The sequence below is a fragment of the Rhincodon typus genome, chromosome 8 (assembly GCF_021869965.1).
Source record: "Rhincodon typus isolate 14 chromosome 8, sRhiTyp1.1, whole genome shotgun sequence".
Lineage (NCBI taxonomy): Eukaryota > Metazoa > Chordata > Chondrichthyes > Orectolobiformes > Rhincodontidae > Rhincodon > Rhincodon typus.
In genome coordinates this window covers 12,634,886-12,654,255 of record NC_063339.1, presented here as the reverse complement: position 1 = coordinate 12,654,255, position 19,370 = coordinate 12,634,886, and the positions used below count along the sequence as shown (strand labels likewise).

The window sequence follows — 19,370 nt, the reverse complement described above, 5'->3', positions numbered from 1 at the left end:
TCAGATACTGAAGCAGTCCGTGTTCAAACGCAACAAGATCAGGACAATATCCAGGATTGGGCGAACATACAGTCAGTATTATTCGTGCCACACAAATGCCAGGCAATGACCATTCCAATAATTAGCAATGTAGCCATCACTCCCTGACATTCAATAGGGTTACCACCACTGAATCCCAACTATCAACATCCTGAGGGTTACCACTGACCAGAAACTCCACTGGACTCACCACATTAACATAGTGGCTACAAGAGTAAGTGAGAAGCTAGCAATCACATGCAGACTCTCTAAGTCTGTCCACTATTTACAAGACAGAAGTCAGGAGTGTGATGGAATATTCTCCACTTGCCTGGATGAGTACAGCTCCAACAATATTCAAGAAGCTTGACACCATCCAGGACAAAGCAGCCCTCTCGATTGGCACTATATCCACAAGCATCCACTCCCTCCACCACAGATACTCAGTAGCAGCAGTGTGTACTATCTGCAAGATGCAGTGCAGAAATTCACCAAAGATTCTCAGACAGCACCTTTCAAACCCTCGACCACTTCCATCTAGAAGGAAAAGGGCATCAGATACATAAGAACATCACCACTTGCAAGTTCCCCTCCAAGCCACTCATACACCTGACTTGGAAATATATCACTGTTCACTCACTGTTGGTATGTCAAAATCCTGGAATTCCTCACTAATTGCATTAATCGTCTACCCAGAGCACATCAAATGTAGCGGTTCAAGAAGGCAGCTCATCATCACCTTCTCAAGGGCAACTAGGGACGAGCAATAAATGCTGTCCAGCCAGTGAAGCCCATATCCCACAAGAGGATAAAAAAAAGAGCAAAAACAGAATTAACATTTTGATTCCATGACCCTTCTTTAATGGCGTCTAAGAAGTAAAACACTTTGAAGATTCACAAGCAGAAAGACCCGTCTCTCAGAGTCATAGAACTGTATAGCATGGAAACAGACCCTTCGGTCCAAATCATCCATGCTGATCAGATGCCCTAAATTCATCTCGTCCCATTAGCCCATATCCCTCTTCAATCCTTCCTATTCATATACCCATCCAGATGCCTTTTAAATGATGTAACTGTACCAACCTCCACCATTTCCTCAGCAGCTCATTCCATACACACACCACCCTCTGTGAAAAAGTTGCCCCTTGGGTTCCTTTTAAATCTTTCCCCTCTCACCTTAAACCTATGCCCTCTAGTTTTGGACTCCCCTACCCTGGGGAAAAGACATAGGGTGGTAGCCAATCCATATACCTGATGATTTTATAAACCTCTATAAAGGTCACTCCTCAGCTTCCAATGCTCCTGGGGAAATAGCCCCAGCCTATTAGCCTCTCCCTATACCTCAACCCTCCAACCCTGGCAACATCCTTGTAAATCTTTTCTGAACCCTTTCAAGTTTCATAACTTCGGATGGCAGAGAAGCAGAATTGAATGCACTAATCCAAAAGTGGCCTAACCAATATCCTACACAGCTGCGACATCACCTCACAACTCCGACACTCAATGCATTGACCAATAAAGGCAAGCATACCAAATGCCTTCTTCACTATCCTGTCTACCTGCGACTCTACTTTCAAGGAACTATGAACCTGCACTCAAAGATTTCTTTGTTCAGGAACAAAAGCAGAAGTTGCTGGAAAAGCTCAGCAGATCTGGCAGCATTTGTGAAGAAAAAATCAGAGTTAGGTTTTGGGTCCTGTGACCCTTCCTTCCATTAACATGGATTTTTTTCTTCACAGATGCTGGCAGATCTGCTGAGCTCCTTGTTCAGCACCACTCCCCAGGACTTTACCATTAAGTGTACAAGTCCTGCCCTGATTTGCCTTTCCAAAATGCAGCACCTCACATTTATCTAAATTAAGCTTCATCTGCCACCGTCAGCCCACTGGCCCATCTGATCAAGGTCCCATTGTGCTCTGAGATAACATTCTTGGTTGTCCGTCACACCACCAATTTTAGTATCATCTGCAAACTTACTAACCATACCTCCTATGTTCACGTCCAAATCATTTATATAAATGACAAAAAGCAGTAGATCTAGCACTGATCCTTGTGGCACACCACTGGTCACAGGCCTCCAGTCTGAAAAGCAACCCTTCACCACCACCCTTCTACCTTCGAGCCAGTTCTGTATCCAAATGGCTAGCTTTCCCTGTATTCCACGTGATCTAACCTTGCTAACCAGTCCACATGCGGAACCTTGTCAAACTGCTGACTGAAGTCCATACAGATCACGTCCACCTTCATCAATTATTTTTGTTACTTCTTTAAAAAACTCAGTCAAGTTAGTGAAACACAATTTCCCATACACAAAGCCATGTTCACTATCCCTAATCAGTCCTTGCCTTTTCAAATCCTGTCCCTCAGGATTCCCTCTAACAACTTGCCCACCACCGATGTCTGGCCCACTGATCTTTAGTTCCTCTGCTTTTTCTTGCCACCTTTTTTAACTAATGGCACCACGTTAGATAACCTAAAGTCTTCTAACACCTCACCTGTTGCTACCAATGATACAAACATCTCGGCAAGTGGCCCAGCAATGACTTCCCTAGCTTCTCACAAAGTTACATCTGATCAGGTCCTGGGGATTTATCCACCTTTACGCATTTTAAGAAGTCTAGCACCATCTCCTCTGTAATACAGACATTTTTCAAGATGTCGCTATTCATTTTCCCCGAGTTCTCTGGCTTCCTTATCCTTCTTCACGGTAAACACTGACATTCAGACCATCAAACGGATAACACACAGTAGATAGTTCTGTTGTAAGAGTTATTTTGGGAGCAGTACAATTCAGGGAAGCTCCATTGGGCTATAAAATAGGTTGTCAGTTGATCCTCACATCCTTCATTTGTCTTCATGTTGCACCATATGGGACATTAGGAAATGGAGGCCCCTCTGACTGTAACGAAATGCACACCTCAGGTGGCTGGTGACAGCGGACAGTCTTTTTTTGGCCCTGAGGCAACTCTTTCAGAGTGGCCTCAGCTGAGATCTGCCTTCACCCAATGCGTTTCTCTTATACCTCAAAACAGGAACTCACTGTGCTGACCTCAACTCTGCACAAACACTGTTCCCCTTTGGTTGGCCTGCCTCGATGAAGTTCCTGGGACTCCATCAGCATTAACCAACCTGCCAAACTAGGCTGGCCTGTGGCCAGGAAATTAAATATCACTGAAGTTGGATGGTTAACCTCCTGAGGGCTGATCAACACAAACCTGCATATTTGGGCTGGTGATAGAAGAGTCGAGCGAAGCACAGTCTCTGCATTTCTCCGGGAGACAGCACGTCGAACCTGGACAGTAACAACAAGAGGCCAATCAGATCCTGAACACTTCTTCATGACATATCAGAGAAGAAAGCATGAATAGAACAGACCTCTGAACAAAATTGTTCCACAAGGCATGATTTAACCCACCAAGAAATCGACATAATCCCCTCTCAATCTCCTGAAGGAGGCAATGATCCACTGCAAAAGTGTCCAAGGCGGGGAAATATTTGTGAAATATCTCCCTGCTTTACCAAAGTAATGGAGTGAAAGCATCCCTCAAATATGCAAATCCCACGTATCAACTCTAATCAGCAGCATTACATGGGATATATTACTTCCCATAATGTCACCACTGTTATGAAGGCTCTGTACATTTATCCAATGAATGACAGACCAAACTAAAGCCCCAGCTTCATGCTGAGTTAGTTGATCTTGTGGCTGCTCTAATTAATCTCAGGATCCTGGGACAAGATCTACTTAGTGCTATGAAGGCGACGATAAGAGACTTACTGGCTGCAAGCTCACTGTAACTCGATGCCAGTTTGCTAATAACGGCTACATGTGACTAGATGATGCCTGGGTAACTCCGAGTATTTTTAGCCCTTAATTCCAAAATGTGTCTTTTTTTTAAAAAGAGGACTGCTACAGAAAAAAAAGTCACCGTGTGTAAATTCTGGCTGACAAAAAAACATGGAACTTGAAAATGTCAAAAGAAATTCAAGCAGAGAGAAATAACATTGAAGAACATTTCTTGTTGTAGACACTGAAACACACATTACATGAAGACACCATCAAGGTCCAAATTAACCTGTTATCCCAGATGACAATGTTCACTATTGCTAGTTATCTAACAAATACAGGAATGGTTTTCCAATTTACAATCTTTAAAAAGGTATGCTAACTCACCCTGTGATCAGAGATAGTTAAATAATCCACCAGCACTGAGACTTTCGTGACTGAAACCTTGTTTAATTTGCTTCTTTAATTTCAGGCACAATGAAAACTAATCTCTGCTGTCAGTAACAGTGAAACACTGCACAGAAATGTGTCAAGTTTGAAGGTCTGAAACTCAGATGTAAAGTCTAAATAAGTCAGTCTCACCAGTTCCAATCCACTCTCTCATCCAGTCCACCAGTCCTCTTCAGTAGTGACCCCTTAAATGTAAGAAAAAACTAAATCAGTTAGACTGTAACTCTCTGAGGTTCTAAGCTGTTGACACTAGATAGGATTAGAGTCTACAGCAACCTTGCCTAGTCACTTGATCAGATCGAGCTCAGAACATGCCTTATAACACCAGCCAGGAGAGCTTCCCGAGGGAGCCAAAGACAGAAACTGCTGGAAATATACAACACATCATGCAGCCTCTGTGGAGTCATCAATGTCAAATATTCGCACTGTATCTGTCATGGGGTCAAGTAGCTTGTGTTTTAATGTATATTTATGAGTTGGGCTGTACTTGGATGGAATAGGGGATGAACTGGATAATTCAGAGCCAGCACTGATACAATGGCCAAATGGCCACCTTATGTTATCCTTTAAAAGGCAGAAAACACACAGAAAGTACACTTTGTTAACTAACAAGCAAGAAATTTTAACACATCACTTGACACGAGGGTCTAACAAACAAATATTATACCACATATGTAAATACACAGTTAGAAAACCAGTTAAAACATCAACCCAACATACAGTTTAAAAGTCTGATTTGATTCCAGCCAGTCATTGCAATGTAACCATTATTCTAAATATAATACAACATGTATTCATTATCCCATGCACAAACCAGGTAGCTGCCGTCCCGTGCATAAATCATTGGAATCCTACAATTAGACTGCAGTTTATAATTCATATAGAAAAGCAAACTGAATCCTTTGAATATATTCCAATCTGTAAATTACTCTCAGGTATCCATCATTCCATATTCAAACCATCTGAACCCCTTGATTAAATTCCATCTGTAATCACTCCATTACTCTATGTATAAACCATCTAAACCCCTCCTGAAACTGCTCAGGATGAAAGAACTTTAAATAGATACTCAGAGAGTCACACTTCAATCCTGTTGTTTGTTTGGTAAACACTGCTTGTTGTAAACTGAAACACACTTTACCAGTGTCACTGTCAAGGTCCAAAATTTAAGAAAAATATGCCACACGCCACCCTTCATTATAACTCAACCATTTTGTTAATTATTAACCCAGATCTCTCATGACTGTATCCATTTCAGAACTAATTTGTTCTATATATCCCACATCCCCTCAAGCAGTTAAATCTATGCTGCCTGTCTTCCAATGTTAAACCCGTGCCCACAGTGTGTGTGCAATTAAGTCAAAGGTTTTAGGGTTCTAGGTCCCCTAATTTCATTCCTACAATGAACAGGTTGAAAACTGAGCAAATGCAAGGAGTTAAGTTGTTACAGTCCTTCCAGACCATAGGGATGCTCACTCATTAGAGAGAAATGACTGGTCTTGGTTTAACCTGAGGGTCAGCATGCCTCAGGTGAAGGGAGAGGTTGAGAAGGAGAGCCTTTCATGGTAACCTCAGCTGGAGCAGAAATTGAACCTGTACTATTGGTGCCTCTCTGGATTGCAAACCAGCCATCCAGCCAACCGAGCTAACCAACCCCCAAAGACCAAATGGTATCAACACCAGAACAATAGAAACATCTAAGCACAGAGATGGCGGGGAAGGAGGTTGTGCAGGGATGTGAACAGGCGGAGGAGATTTCTAAATGTGAAGCATAGGTAGTCCAGGAAGCAACAGTAGACTAATGAGTACAGAGTGATGAGTGGGAGATGTGTGCGGCTGGCGGGTGGATAACACTTACTTGCCAACATGTGAAATGGGTTTGCTGTAAATGCTGAATTGTGAAAACACTGTGCTGCTGCCTTTAAAGGGGATGAATATCAATGACTCACCAATCCAGTCACTGTTAAGAAGTGGATGATTCTCTCATCATCCGGTAAACCTGAGGGAAATAATACATCAAAAGAGTCATCGCTATATTTCCATCAATAAACTGCTGCTGTGAATGGATGGCTTGGCACATGATGCTGTATATGATACCTGTAATCGGGTAGATTTCCTTCAAAGGATAAATCACCTGTTTAAAAAAGAAACAGACAAAAATACAAACATTTTTACAAACTGATTTTCAGGGAGCTCCTTTCAACACAGTTCTTTCAATCACTTTGCCCTGAGAATATTATATGTCCCGCCCCATCTCTGCTCAGTGCACCCGTCTTTTCCTCCTTCGCTTTTCCCTTGCCCACAGCATCACACCCTTGATCTTGGTGTTTCCTCTCGAGTTCTTTCATTATAGAACTCTGTTGTTCCTTCTCTAGAGCTCTCATGCCCTGTTTTGGGCTCCCACACTTTCTCTCCCTGTCCAAGGACTCCCTGTCTTTCAGACTGAATAGCTGGATGAAGCGATAGGGGATTTAAGGCTAAGGATGAATTTGAGCTGAGAATGGTGAACACTGATATAGACCAGTTGGGCCAAAGGGCCTCTTTGTAACGTCACTGCATTGACAGTCCATGAAGTTCACCAAAATAAACAGGAGTGGAGATAAAACAGAAGAAGCCTGTGACTGTGACCTGGATATTCCTTTAGAGAGCCGGTATGCAAGAGGTCTTTTCCACCCTGAGTCCCCATCACTAACACGCCCGTGGAGTTTCTTTAAACTTCCAACTCCAATTTCGTCCCTTCAAACTCCCCGCTGCCCAAACCTGACACTCATTCAGGACAAACAGCCTTGTTTGACTGGCACCACTTTGCAACACTCACTTCACTCCTTCTGCAACAGTGACAGCACTGTGCACCAAGTACTAGATACACTGCTGTAACTCAACAAGGCTCCTTCAAAAGAGCCTTCCAATCCTGTGACCTCTACCACCTGGACGGTATTGGATGTATGGGGGCACATTGTCTGCAAGTTTTCCTGCAAGCCACACACCAGCCTGACTTGGAAAATAATTGGCTATTTCTCCATTGTCGCTGGGTCAGAATCCACAGATTCTCTTCCTAACAGCACTGTGGGTATCCCTACACAGCAAGGACTGCAGTAATTCAAGAGGAAAGCTCACCACTACCTTCTCCAGGGCAATAGGGATGGGCAATAAATGCTAGCCTAGCCAGTGACATCCACATCCCATAAATGGATGAGTAAAATCCATTGTTCTACCTGTTCTCGCAGGGTTCCATCAGTGAAGTACGGTTTCTGGGGAAGAAACATAACTCCACGGGGCCCAAAGGAAGTCAGCATGCGGACAGACCCTACGAATAAAAAGTACAGCCTTTCAACAACCCAACTTTTCAACTAAACTACGATGCACTTGATTCAAAGAACAATGACTTGAATAAAGTTTGAAAAAATATGTAGCTGTGGGGCCAAAAAAATGACCTGCTGATTAGGATCAGCTGTACCACATCTCCTGGTCTATGCGGGGGAGTGAGGTGGGGGATTCGGGGAAGACCACGCCTGGGAGGAGTCAACAACACCATTCTCCAGCAGAACTATTACATCTGTCAACAAAACCAAGGTGAGGGGTGGCTCCTCTCTTCAATCTGACTCCTGCTGGAGTGAAATACATGTGTGCTCCACAGAGAGGTGAGGATTCTGCCCTCTTCCTCACTGTGGTTTCTCAGACACTCAGCCCCGAAACAAAATCAAGAAAATGCTGGAAACACTGAGCAGGTCCGGAAGCAGCTGTGGAGTTAATGGTAACAACATAAGTACATATGAACACTTGCATCAGGAGCAGGAATAGGCCAACGGGGCCTTGAGCCTGATTCACCATACGAGAAGATCATGGCTTATATGACTGTGGTCTCTAATCCACTTTCCTCTGTCTTTTCCTGATAGCCTTTGATGCCTTATTGATCAAGAATCGATCTACCTCTGCCTCAAAGGTATTCAATGAGCCAACTTCCACTGCTCTCTGGGGCAACACAGCCCCACATATACCCTCTATACCCTGACAGAAAAAATTCTCCTCATCTCTATTTTAAATAGGAGACCCTTTATTTCTACGCCACGCTCCCTAGCTCTTGTCTTTTACAGAAGGGGAAACACCCTTTCATTGTTCCTGCACATTAATCACCTCAGGACCTTCTCATTCTTCTAAATTTCAAGGGTTTGATTTGATTTATTGTCATGTGTATCTTGTTACAAAATACAGTGAAAAGTATTGGACAGTGTTGCCACTCTCTGGCGCCATCTTAAAAATAAACCAAAACATAGAATAAAAAGGTAGTAAAACAAAATAAAGGAAGTGTTGTGTCCAACCTTACAGTCCTTCTTGTTAAGTGCTCTCATGTGGTATGGGCCTAGTGGCCAATCATGAGTCCCCTTCACTGTGTCGCTGCCATTGGAACAAAAGTTGCCACTGATCGGCACCAACTTACCTCCACTGACCGCCTCACCACTAAGAATCCTCGCTGGACCTTGCCAATGCAGACACCACCGATACCACTTTGTACCACACTGACCCAAACTCAACTCCGCCACCACTGTCTGCTTTGGGCCCACTTCACCAATGCATACAGCTTCAACCTGTCCAAGCTATCCTCATTAAATAACCCAACACCCTCACCTGCAATTGTGACCTTTCTCAAAAAAACGAGGCCAAACTGTACACAGCACTCCAGATGTGATCTCACCAATGTCCTTTTCAACTCTAGCAAACATTTCTACTGTTATACTCCATTCACCCTGCAATAAATGATAACATTCTATTCACCTTCCTAATTACATGCTGTATCAGCTGACTATATTCCAGGACTCTCAGATCCCTCTGTGCCACAGAGTTGGCGATCAGTGCCCAGTGAAAGAAAAGCAACAGCACAGAGGACCATGAGATTCCCTGGTTGGAATGGTTTCACAACATTGGTCAAATCTTACCATCGGCTGTCTCCCATAACCTGTTCAGGACCCGTAACAGAGTGGTCTTTCCAGAGCCGGTGTTGCCTGTTACCAAGAGGTTGTGTCCTGCAGTGACTGTCAGGGTTAGGTTTTTCACCAGCAACTCCTTGGAGGACAGCGCAGTAAAGGAAACCTGTTCCAGATTAAAGGCCATGCCACCAGACTCTTCCTTGTTCTCGTCTTCAGAATCTAAACTGTCCCTGCAGAAGACCACAATGACAGTGTCAGCCTATTGTGCTTTATGACGTTGATAGCCTCCAACACTGCATACAGTATGTGTGCAAACAATAACACAGTAGGCATTTAAACACTCATGCCTGTAATAGATATATGAGTGCACCTGGATAGGGATACATTGTTGGGGGGTTGAAACACTTTGAATAGCAGCCAACAGCATCTCACTTACACGTGTCAGCCTTGGCTCAGCAGGTAGCACCCTTGTCTCCGAGTCAGAGTGTCAAGTGCCACTCCGGAAACTTGAACACAAAAAATAATCTGTGCCTCCATTGTGGCACCAGGCCAGAGAGTGCCATCTTTTACTCAAGAAGTTTCCAAGGACTGGCTTGGCCTCCCAGGTGGATGGTAATATTGTGAATGACAGGTGAACAAATTCTCCACAACGTCTTGGCCAATGTTTAGCCCTTGAACAATGTCACAAACAGTTTATCACGTTGTTGCTTGTGGAAGCTTGCTATGGGCAAACTGTCTGCCACATTTCCCACATCCCAACTATGACTACACTTCACTGGCTGGGATGTGCTTTGAGAGCCTGAAAGAAGTTACAGAAATACAAGTGGATAGAGTGGATATAGAGAAGATGTTTCCACTAGTAGGAGAGACTAGGATCTGAGGGCACAGCCTCACAGTGAAGGGATGAACCTTTAGAATTGAGATGAGGAGAAATTTCTTCAGCCAGAGGGTGGTGAATCCGTGGAATTCATTGCTGCAGAAAGCTGTGGAGACCAAGTCACTGAGTGTATTTAACACAGAGACAGATAACTTCTGATTAGTAAGGGGACCAAGGGATATGGGGAGAAGACAGGAGAATGGGGTTGAGAAACATACCAGCCATGATCGAATGGAGGAGCAGACATGATGGGCCAAACGACCTAGTGGTGTTATCACTCAACTATTAATCCAGAAACTCAGCTGATGTTCTGGGAACCTGGGTTCAAATCCTGCCATAGCAGACGGTGGAATTTGAATTCAATAAAGAATCCAGAATTAAGGATCTAATGGTAAACCCACTGTCAATTGTTGGAAAACCCATCTGGTTCATTAATGTCCTTTAGGGAAGGAAATCTGCCATCCTTACGTGGTCTGGCCCGGCCCACATGTAACCCAGACCCACAACAATGTGGCTGAGTCTTAACTGCCCTCAGGGCAATTAGTGATGGACAATAAATGCCGGCCAAACCAAAGACTCCTGTGAGTGAATTAGAAAAAAATGCGTAATTCTGCTCCTGTATCTTATGGTCTAAGTCTCTGGTTGTTACAGCTTGAGTGAAACCTCCAGAGAGATTACTGCAAAATTTTTAAAGATAAAACAGCCAATTTCACATATTCCCATGGGTGGTGTTAAACAGGGTACTATTTGTGACTGTCTAAGATACAACAGTCCTCAATCATCCTACACAGAATGGATAAAGCCTTTTCTTTATTGCTGGGCCAGAAGAGACTGAGCCAGGTTGGAGCCTATTTTTTAAAATTCTAATTTGTTTTTCTACTTTTCCCAAAGGGGTTGATTTTCTGTCAGTGTACCATTTTACTTACCACCAGAATTGGAAAGAAATCGCTGTTCTTTTACTGTCACTGGGTCAAAATCCTGGAACTCCCTTCCTAACAGCACTGAGGATGTACCTACACCAAAGGACTGGGAGACAGCTCATTGCCATTTACTATGGGGTGTGAGCACTGTAGGCTGGCCCAGCTAATGATGCCCACATCCGTGAAGGGATAAAAACACAGTTTGAGACAGTGGAGGCGTTTAAAAGAGTTGGAGGTGACGTAGCACTAGACGTCACTCACATAAGTAAGGAAGACTGATGCCTTAGGTTGGCTCCTGTCACCAAGGGGCAGCTTTTAGAAATAGTATGGACAAAGAGGGCAGGGGAGGTGTGTAACACAAGAAGCAAAAGGTGTGGGAGCAGGAAGAGGGATCCTTTCCAGCGATACGCTCAATGCTAATCGATAGATAAGAATGGAACCAAGTGAGAGCAGTCTCACCCGACTAGACAGCAGTGGAGAGGTGTTGAAGGAGGAGGAGGCTGAAGGCTGGCCGAGAAGGATGAGGAAGGAGAGTTCTCCCTTTGTCACACAGTCATGGAGAGGAAGGGAAATCACGAGAACAGTCGAGCGAATGGCCACTTTTTCTTTCGAGGAAGGGGGCAGTGCACAAGTGGCAGATTTGAAGGGGGATCTGAAGACAGAGAACCATCAATAGTAATCAATGTGGAAAGCACACTGAGTGCTCAGCAGTTTAGTGGTGATAGGATCGAGGAAACAGGAGGTGGTACAGTGTGAAGAGGGCATGCAGAAAGGAAGGAGAGAAACCAGAGAAACCTTCCTCTTCAACTCCCAAACAAATCCATGATGATTTTTCCCAGAGCTCCATGTTTGAGCTCGTGCAATCGGGTTTCTGCCTCAGCTGCAATATCGAGCAGTTCCTATTCCAGTCACGAGTGACGTACTGCGTGACTGTGTGACAGAGGGAGAACTCTCCTTCCTCATCCTTCTCAGCTGGCCTCCAGCCTCTTCCTCCTTCAATACAATTCCACTGCTGTCCAGTCGGGTGAGACTGAGGAAGGGTGAGCGGACCCAAAACGGTAACTCTAATTTTTATTCACAGATGCTGCCCGAGCTGCTGAGCTTTTCCAACAACTTCTGTTTTTGTTCTTGGATTGAGACAAGGCTGGGTTTGGTGGGGAGGGTGGGTTGCTGAGGGAAAGATTTAAGGAGACCGACAGCTTGGGACGAAAAAGGTAAGTTTTAAGAAGAATCACAAAGGAAAAAGAGTTTTTTTAGGGAGGGGATTCTAGCTCTTGGTATGTCTGAATGAGTGGCAACACTGTAAAGAGAAGCAATGAGAAACCTTACAATACTTCTTGGTGGAAGGAAACATTAACCTCTGGCAGTGAGTCGGGTGGGAGGAAGAACAAGTGGAAGCTTGCACATTCTGTGAGTAGTGTTAAAGTTAGCTGGTGTTTTTGGTGGCAATGAGAAAGGATTATTGCCACTGCTACTCAGTAAAACTTACTTTTCAAAACCCCACAATTCTTTGCATGACGGCTGTCTGCTCTTGCAACATGATTTGGAGAGTTTGAGGATCATCTCTTGCAGCTCTCCAATTCTGTCAGTGATAGAGAACAGAGAAAAACCCAGTAAGTATCAGCCATGATCTCACTGAACGGAGGAGCAGATTAAACTGGCCGATGGCTTACTTCTGCTCCTGGAGCTCAAGATCCCTTCTGTGGAGCAGCAACAGTCAGCCGCATAGTTGCTGATCAACATCATGAGCCACCTCTGTCAAAATCTCATAGCAAACATGAATCATCAAGTCACCCTTTATTGCAGGGCTAAGGCCGGGTCACAGCATATACACACTCTCTGGATCAATTATTCCTTTTTGAGTGGCACATGTGCCCAAGATTATTGAGTAAAAGCAGCAATAGGTATGGGGATAGCCCAAGGCTCCAATTTACTCCAGCAGCCACTGCAGGCAGAACATGGTCCAACTCCGCTGCCTCCTGTCTAGATCGACTCTGGCTCACTATCTCGGAGGTCCGTTGTGGACTCAATGAGCTAAACAGCTTGTTTCCACACTGTAGGGCTTCAATGATTCTATTATCCTCTCCAACCCATCCATCTCCCCCAGCACCTCATCCATCTACCTCTCTCCCCCCTTTCCACCACATCATTTTCCCCTCCATCCCTATCCACAGCTACCTTTCCATTCCCACCCTCCCTTGCTCACACAGACCCTTTCTAACCTGTGTGTGTAGCCTGCGAGGTCAGTCACGGTTGTTGAGAGGTCGATGAGCTGGCTGAAGCAGTGTATAAGATAGATGGATACAAAGGCATTCTGCAAACAAAAACAGCGCGCAAAGATCATGAATCGAAAATGCACAGGTCTCGATTGGACTGAAGGTGTGTTTCAGACATCCCAGAGCGATACCGGGAGGTAAGTCGTGAACTTTCCAGCACTACTCTGGAGATTTCAGGAATTAAACCTTTATTGTCTGGTAACTGGCACATTTCTCTTTGCTTTAGACCATATGATATAGGCGTAGAATTATGCCAGTCCATTGAGTCTGCTCCACCATTCAATCATGGCTTATATGTTTCTCAACCCCGTTCTCCTGTTCTCTCCCCGTAATCCTTGATCTCCTTACTAATCAGGAACCTATCTCTGTCTTAAATACACTCAATAACTTGGCCTCCATTTCCTTCTGTGCTAATGAGTTCCATAGATTCACCACCTTTGGCTGAAGGAATTCCTCCTCATCTCTGTTCTAAAGCCTCGTCCCTTCAGTTTTGGAACACTTCCATCTATGGGTTATAGACGCGTTGGAGAACAGATAAGAAAAACACCTAGTTTGCCCAAATGGGAAACCTGATGATAAATTCGCTAGGAAAAGGTCCAAACAGAGTCTGCAACACCTCCCCACCACCCTGACGGTTTGCTTGCCTGGATATTAGGAAAAGGAATGACAAAGTATTTGTGGAAAAATATGTGAATAGTCTGTGCCAACTCTTAACTTCCCAGCAACTGGGATTATATTGCAGGTTTAAATGATCCACAGAGTGCAGGGCTTGGGATCAATCAGGATTCGGTATAGCTGTGTCTTGTACTGCCACCCAGTGGTGCACTCTGCAAACATCAGCTCACAACCTGAATACAGACCACACTCTACCACAGGAATACCCCTCTGAGCCTGTCCCACCCTTCAAACTGATCATATATCGATCTGAATGATCGATTATTGTTTCTGTTATGGCCTTATTCGACTTGCCTTCCTTTTTTCAGCTTATTTTTAACTTTTCACAGGTTGAAATGTCACAAATAAGGACAACATTTATGACCCATCTCCAATTGTTCCAGAGAAGGTGATGGTGAGCTGTCTTCTTGAACTACTGCAGTCTGGAATGTAGCTGCATCCACAGTGCTTATTAGGAAGGGAGTTCAAGGATTTTGACTCAGTAACTGTGAAAGAATAGTGATATATTTCCAAGTCAGGATAATGTATGGCTTGAAGGGGAACTTGCAGGCGATGGTGTTCCCACGTATCTGCTGCCCTTGTCCCTCTAGGTGGTAGAAATAAGGGGAGTGCTGTTGAATTGGTTTGGTGAGCTGCTGCAGTGCACCTTGTAGATGGTACACACTTATATGTCAGTAGTGCAGGGATTAAATGTTAAAGCTGGTGAATTTAGATGTGGCGCCAGTCATGCAGACCGATTCAACCTGGGTGGTGTTAAAGCTCTTGAGTGTTGTTAGTTGCACTCATCCATCACATTCCTGACCTTTGCCTTCTAGATGGTGGACAGGTTTTGAGGAGTGAGGGGTGAGTTACTTGCTTTAAAATTCTCAGTATCTGACCTACTCTTGTAGCCACTGTATGTATATGTGTATCCAGTTGAGTTTCTGGTCAATGGTAACCTCCAGGACGATGATAGGTGCAAGGTTCTTCACATCCCCCGTTGTGTGCAGTGCTTGCTCTTGGCAAAATTTCAAATTCTCATTTTGCTTAGGATCGGATTTAAATCTAACACTAATTGTTGGATCAATTTGGAGATTTTCTTTACAAGCTTGAATTGATTTGGGACAGGATACTTGCTTGTCTATTTTTTTTTCAAAGTAGAAATGCCAGGCAATGACCATCGCCAACAAAATAGAATCTAACCATCTCCTTTTAATGCTCAATAGCCTTGTCATCGCTGAATCCTCCACTGTCTGTACTTCATAACATTTAACAATAAAAAACAGCAGCCTTTTTGTGGGAAAACAGACAAGGATAAATTTCTTAAAATTAGAATGAAATACAAACATTTCAGGGCAGCTGCAGTTACACACAGAGCTGATGAGGTCTGCAAAAAGACTTCCTCTATCTTAAAGCAAGGTTGAGTCAAAGACACCTCACCCTCGTAAAAAAAATTACGCTGGCCTGTGTCTAACCTGCTCGACAAAGTTTTGTTTGAATATTCATTTTTCTGTTAGATGGATTTGAAAGTTGTGCAGAGTGTTCAAGAGGTTACACTGGAACTGTGGAAAACGTTAGTTCGGTCACAGCTGGAGTATTGTGTACAGTTCTGGAATTCACATTGTAGAAGGGATGTGATTACACTGGAGAGAGTGCAGGGGAGATTTATCAGGATGTTGCCTGGGATGAAGAGGTGGCTTAGTAATTAGCGCCGCTGCCTCACAGCGCCAGGGATCTGTGTACGATTCCAGCCTTGGGTCACTGCTTGTGTGGAGCTTGCACATTCTCCCTGGGCCTGCATGGGTTTACTCCGGGTGCTCCAGTTTCCTGCCACACTCCAGAGAGGTTAGGTGCATTGGCCATACTAAATTGCCCCATAGTGTCCAGGGATGTGTAGACTAAGTGGGTTAGCCATGGTAAATGCAAGGTTACAGGAACAGAACTAGGTCTGGGTGGGATGGCCTTCAGAGGGTCGGTGCAGTCTTGATGGGCTGAATGACCTCTTTCTGCACTAGGGATTCTATGAGAGCTTTAATTATGAAAAGAGATTGGATAGACTGGGTTGTTTTCCTTAAAGAGGGGACATGATTGAGATGCATAAAATTATGTAGGGAATAGACAGAGTAGACAGGAAGGAACTTACCCCTAGGTGGAGGGATCAATGACCAGGGGGCATAGGTTTAAGATTGGGGCAGGAAGCTTACAGGGAATAAGAGGAAAAGTGGGAATCTGGAGCACACTGCTTGTTAGTGTGGTAGAGCCAGAGACCCTCATAACATTTAAGAAGCATTTAGATGTGCACTTATGATGCCAAGGCATACAAGACTAGGCGCCAAGTGCTGGAAAATAGGATTAGAGTAGTAAGGTTGCTGTTTTTGACTGGTGCAGACTCGATGGACTGCAGGGCCTTTTTCTGTGCCGTGGATCTTTATGACTCTATAAAGGAGAATTATCGTGTTATAGCTATCTTTGATTGACCATATAGCCATCACTCTCTATTCAGGAGATACAGTATATTCTTCAGCCAGAGGGTGGTGAATCTGTGGAACGTATTGCCACAAAAGGCTGCGGAGGGCAAGTCATTAAGTGCATTTAAGACAGAGATAGATGGGTTCTTGACGAGTAAGAGAGTCAAAGGTTACAGTGAGAAGGCAGGAGAATGGGGTTTATGAAACATATCAGTCATGATCAAATGACGGAGCAGACCCGATGGGCCGAATGGCCTTACTGTCTCTTATATCGGATTCTCATAGATTAGTCACTATGCACAGAAGTTAATTGACCATCTTTAATTAACACACACTCTACGATGTAGACTCATTGCTATACTCTGAGGGTAGGCTTCTTTGAATAGATGGAGACAGTAACCAGAGAGAGATGGAGACAGTAACCAAAGAGAAGGAAAAAAATCTGCCAAAGGTTTAAGCTACAGAATCAGAAATGCAGCAGAGATTAGATGAAAAAAACAAGTCATCTCCCCGTGGCTTATTACTCTCACAATGAGTAAACAAGTGCTGGATCTTTGTGTGTGACAAGCAGGAACATGATAAAAGTTAGCGAGAGTGATCCACATGTAAGTTACACATATTAAGAGATTATCATTCAAAAATTTTCAAGTGGACTTTGAGACAAAGCCCTGGACCATACCTTACTGACCAACTCGATAAGGGCTGCAGGGGCAAGACCATTGTACTGTCCACCAAAGATGGGAATCGCTATGATGATGTAGCTGATGATACTGCCCAGGTAATCAAAAACGTTCACCCCAACTGAGGGAAAGACAGCAAGAGAGAGAAATGTATTAACCTACAGTTGAAAGGGAGGGAGGGCACTTGTTGTGAACTGGCTTATTCCTAGCATGTTGCAGATTAGATTATACATCGCTCACAGAACAAAAACAGGCCATTCAGCCCAACTGAACCAAATAACCTACATCAGGAAGTGATGTAGCTTTATAAAAGTTTGGTTAGGCCACAAATAGTATTGCTTTCAATTCTGGTTGCTACATTATAGTAAGGACATGGAGACTTTGGAGAGGGTGCAGAAGAGGTTTACCAGGATGCTGCCTGGATTACAGGGTATGAGCTATAAGGAGAGGCTAGGAAAACTCAGGTTGTTTCCTCTGGACTGGAGACTCGACAGAAGTTTGGAAAATTATGAGAAGCATCGATAGGGTTGACAGTCAAAATGTTTTCCCCCCCAGAGTTGAAATGCCTAATTCTAAGGGGCATGCATTTAAGGTGAGATGGGGAAAATTCAAAGGAGATGAGACAGGCAAGTTTTTTTACACACAGAGTAGCAGGAGTTTGGAATGCACTGCCAGGGGTAGTGGTGGAGGCAAATAGGATAGGAGCATTAAGGGGCTTTTGAATAAACTAGGAATGGAGGGATATGGACCATAGACAGGCAGAAGGGATTAGTTTAACTTGGCATCATGTTTGGCACAACATTGTGGGCCAAAGGGCCTGTTCCTGTGCTGAACTGTTCTATGTTCTATTCATTGCCCAACCCTACTTGCTGCTTGGAAAGTGACAACAATGGGACAGTTCAGTTGTGGTACATTGTAACCTGTCATCTCCCCAAACACTTAACATGCAGTCTTCACATGTTTTAGGTATGCACACATTCCTCTGTACTTTCTGTACACAGTCTTCACAGACCCACTACTCATGCACATCCACACTGTACATACGCAGTTCCCACCTACGCACCGCACATACACTGTCTACATGTACTCACTGCAAATACACAGTTCCCGTCTAATCACTGTCCCTGTGTACTCACTGTACAGCCACAGTTCCCTCTTCATCAGCTCCTTCTGTGTTTGCAGTAGGTCCTGCAGTTTCCAGTTCGTCCTCATGTGCTCCACACTTCCCGCTCTGCAACCCAGCATCAAAATAATTCAGTTCACTTTAAGGTATTTCAAGGAGCCCTCTCACATTGACAGTGTTTGCAATCAAGCTTCACATCTCCCATCTCATCAACCCTCTTGCACATTGCTCCACTATCATCCCTCCCAAATAGCACTCCGACATGTCCTGTTGCCCCCTTTCCCCATCAATTCTTTCCAGAACAAATGCTTGCAGCTGCAGTTACCCCTGTCCTTGGTCACCATCTGTAGTTACATACTCTCCAGTAGGAATAAAGGAGCAGGAACTCTGCTCCCCAGGATCAGTAAGACAGTGTGTCAATGGAATTAAAAGCCTGGTGTAGCATTCAGGTTTTCAGGCCGAGAAAGCTCTTGTTCTGATCAGGCAGTACTGTCAGCCGATCTCCCTGGTGAAGACATGGACACTGGAACACGAGGAGACTATTCAGCTCCTCAAAACTATTTCTCCATTCATCCAGATTCTACCTCAACTCCAGGTACCCTCCTTAGCTCCTCAATCTATTCTAACCTGGCAAAAATCACAGCCTCTAAAATGTCGACTGACTTAGCATCCACAGCCTTTGATGCATGGGTTAAATTTGCAAGCTTTTATACCCTGCAACAAATGCACTTGAATCATTAGATAAGGATGGAGTGGGTACTGTAAGGGCACATGCAGCATCTACTGATTCCAGATATGGAAGGAAACGATCAGATCTGACACCAATGGTCCTGGTTAGATCCCTGTCAACTCCCATACGGAAAATGTTTCATTGAAACCCCTGGAATCTCAGGACACAACCAGTTCAAATTGAAGCACGAATTCGGGAAACCCCAATAAGCTTGACCAGGCACACAGTCTCAACCTTCCTGATGTGTTCCCTCAGTTTCATGTTGACCAGTGCAAAGAAAGGAAAACTGGGAGTCTCAGCCTTTCACGACCCCAGAACTGAGGAAGAGTCACCGGACCCAAAACGTTAACTCTGATTTTTTCTTCACAGTTTCTGCCTGCTGAGCTTTTGCAGCAACTTCTGTTTTTGTTCCCACTTTTATTCTATTCCGAGTAAAGATTTATGGGATCTTGCTATGCCTAA

The 19,370-nt window shown here is 44.2% G+C and overlaps 1 protein-coding gene across 2 annotated transcripts; it reads right to left on the bottom strand.

Moving 5' to 3' along the window:
- Positions 1-441: 441 nt before the first annotated feature.
- On the bottom strand, positions 442-18,285 carry abcd4 (ATP-binding cassette, sub-family D (ALD), member 4). Of its 2 annotated transcripts, XM_048600277.1 has the most exons (11): positions 18,192-18,285; positions 17,055-17,176; positions 13,200-13,291; positions 12,467-12,559; positions 9,190-9,410; positions 7,471-7,562; positions 6,353-6,389; positions 6,205-6,254; positions 4,388-4,440; positions 3,234-3,310; positions 442-484 (listed from the first exon to the last, which is right to left on the bottom strand). In XM_048600277.1, exons 1-11 carry the CDS (start codon positions 18,265-18,267, stop codon positions 462-464), a joined length of 936 nt encoding a protein of 311 aa, XP_048456234.1. In that variant the 5' UTR covers positions 18,268-18,285; the 3' UTR covers positions 442-461. The 2 variants fall into 2 exon arrangements, 1 of the variants encoding a protein (XP_048456234.1); XR_007262684.1 differs by lacking the exon at positions 442-484 and having other exon boundaries at positions 3,245-3,310; positions 6,114-6,254.
- Between the last annotated feature and the right edge of the window lie 1,085 nt (positions 18,286-19,370).

Coding starts and splice junctions, on each gene's coding strand:
- abcd4 (XM_048600277.1), bottom strand. CDS start 18,267: ATGAGGACGAACTGGAAACTGCAGGACCTACTGCAAACACAGAAGGAG. Junction 9,411..12,466: donor GAATTGTGGGGTTTTGAAAA/GTAAGTTTTACT, acceptor GGTCTTCTGCAG/GGACAGTTTAGATTCTGAAG. Junction 6,255..6,352: donor GGAAATCTACCCGATTACAG/GTATCATATACA, acceptor TATTTCCCTCAG/GTTTACCGGATGATGAGAGA.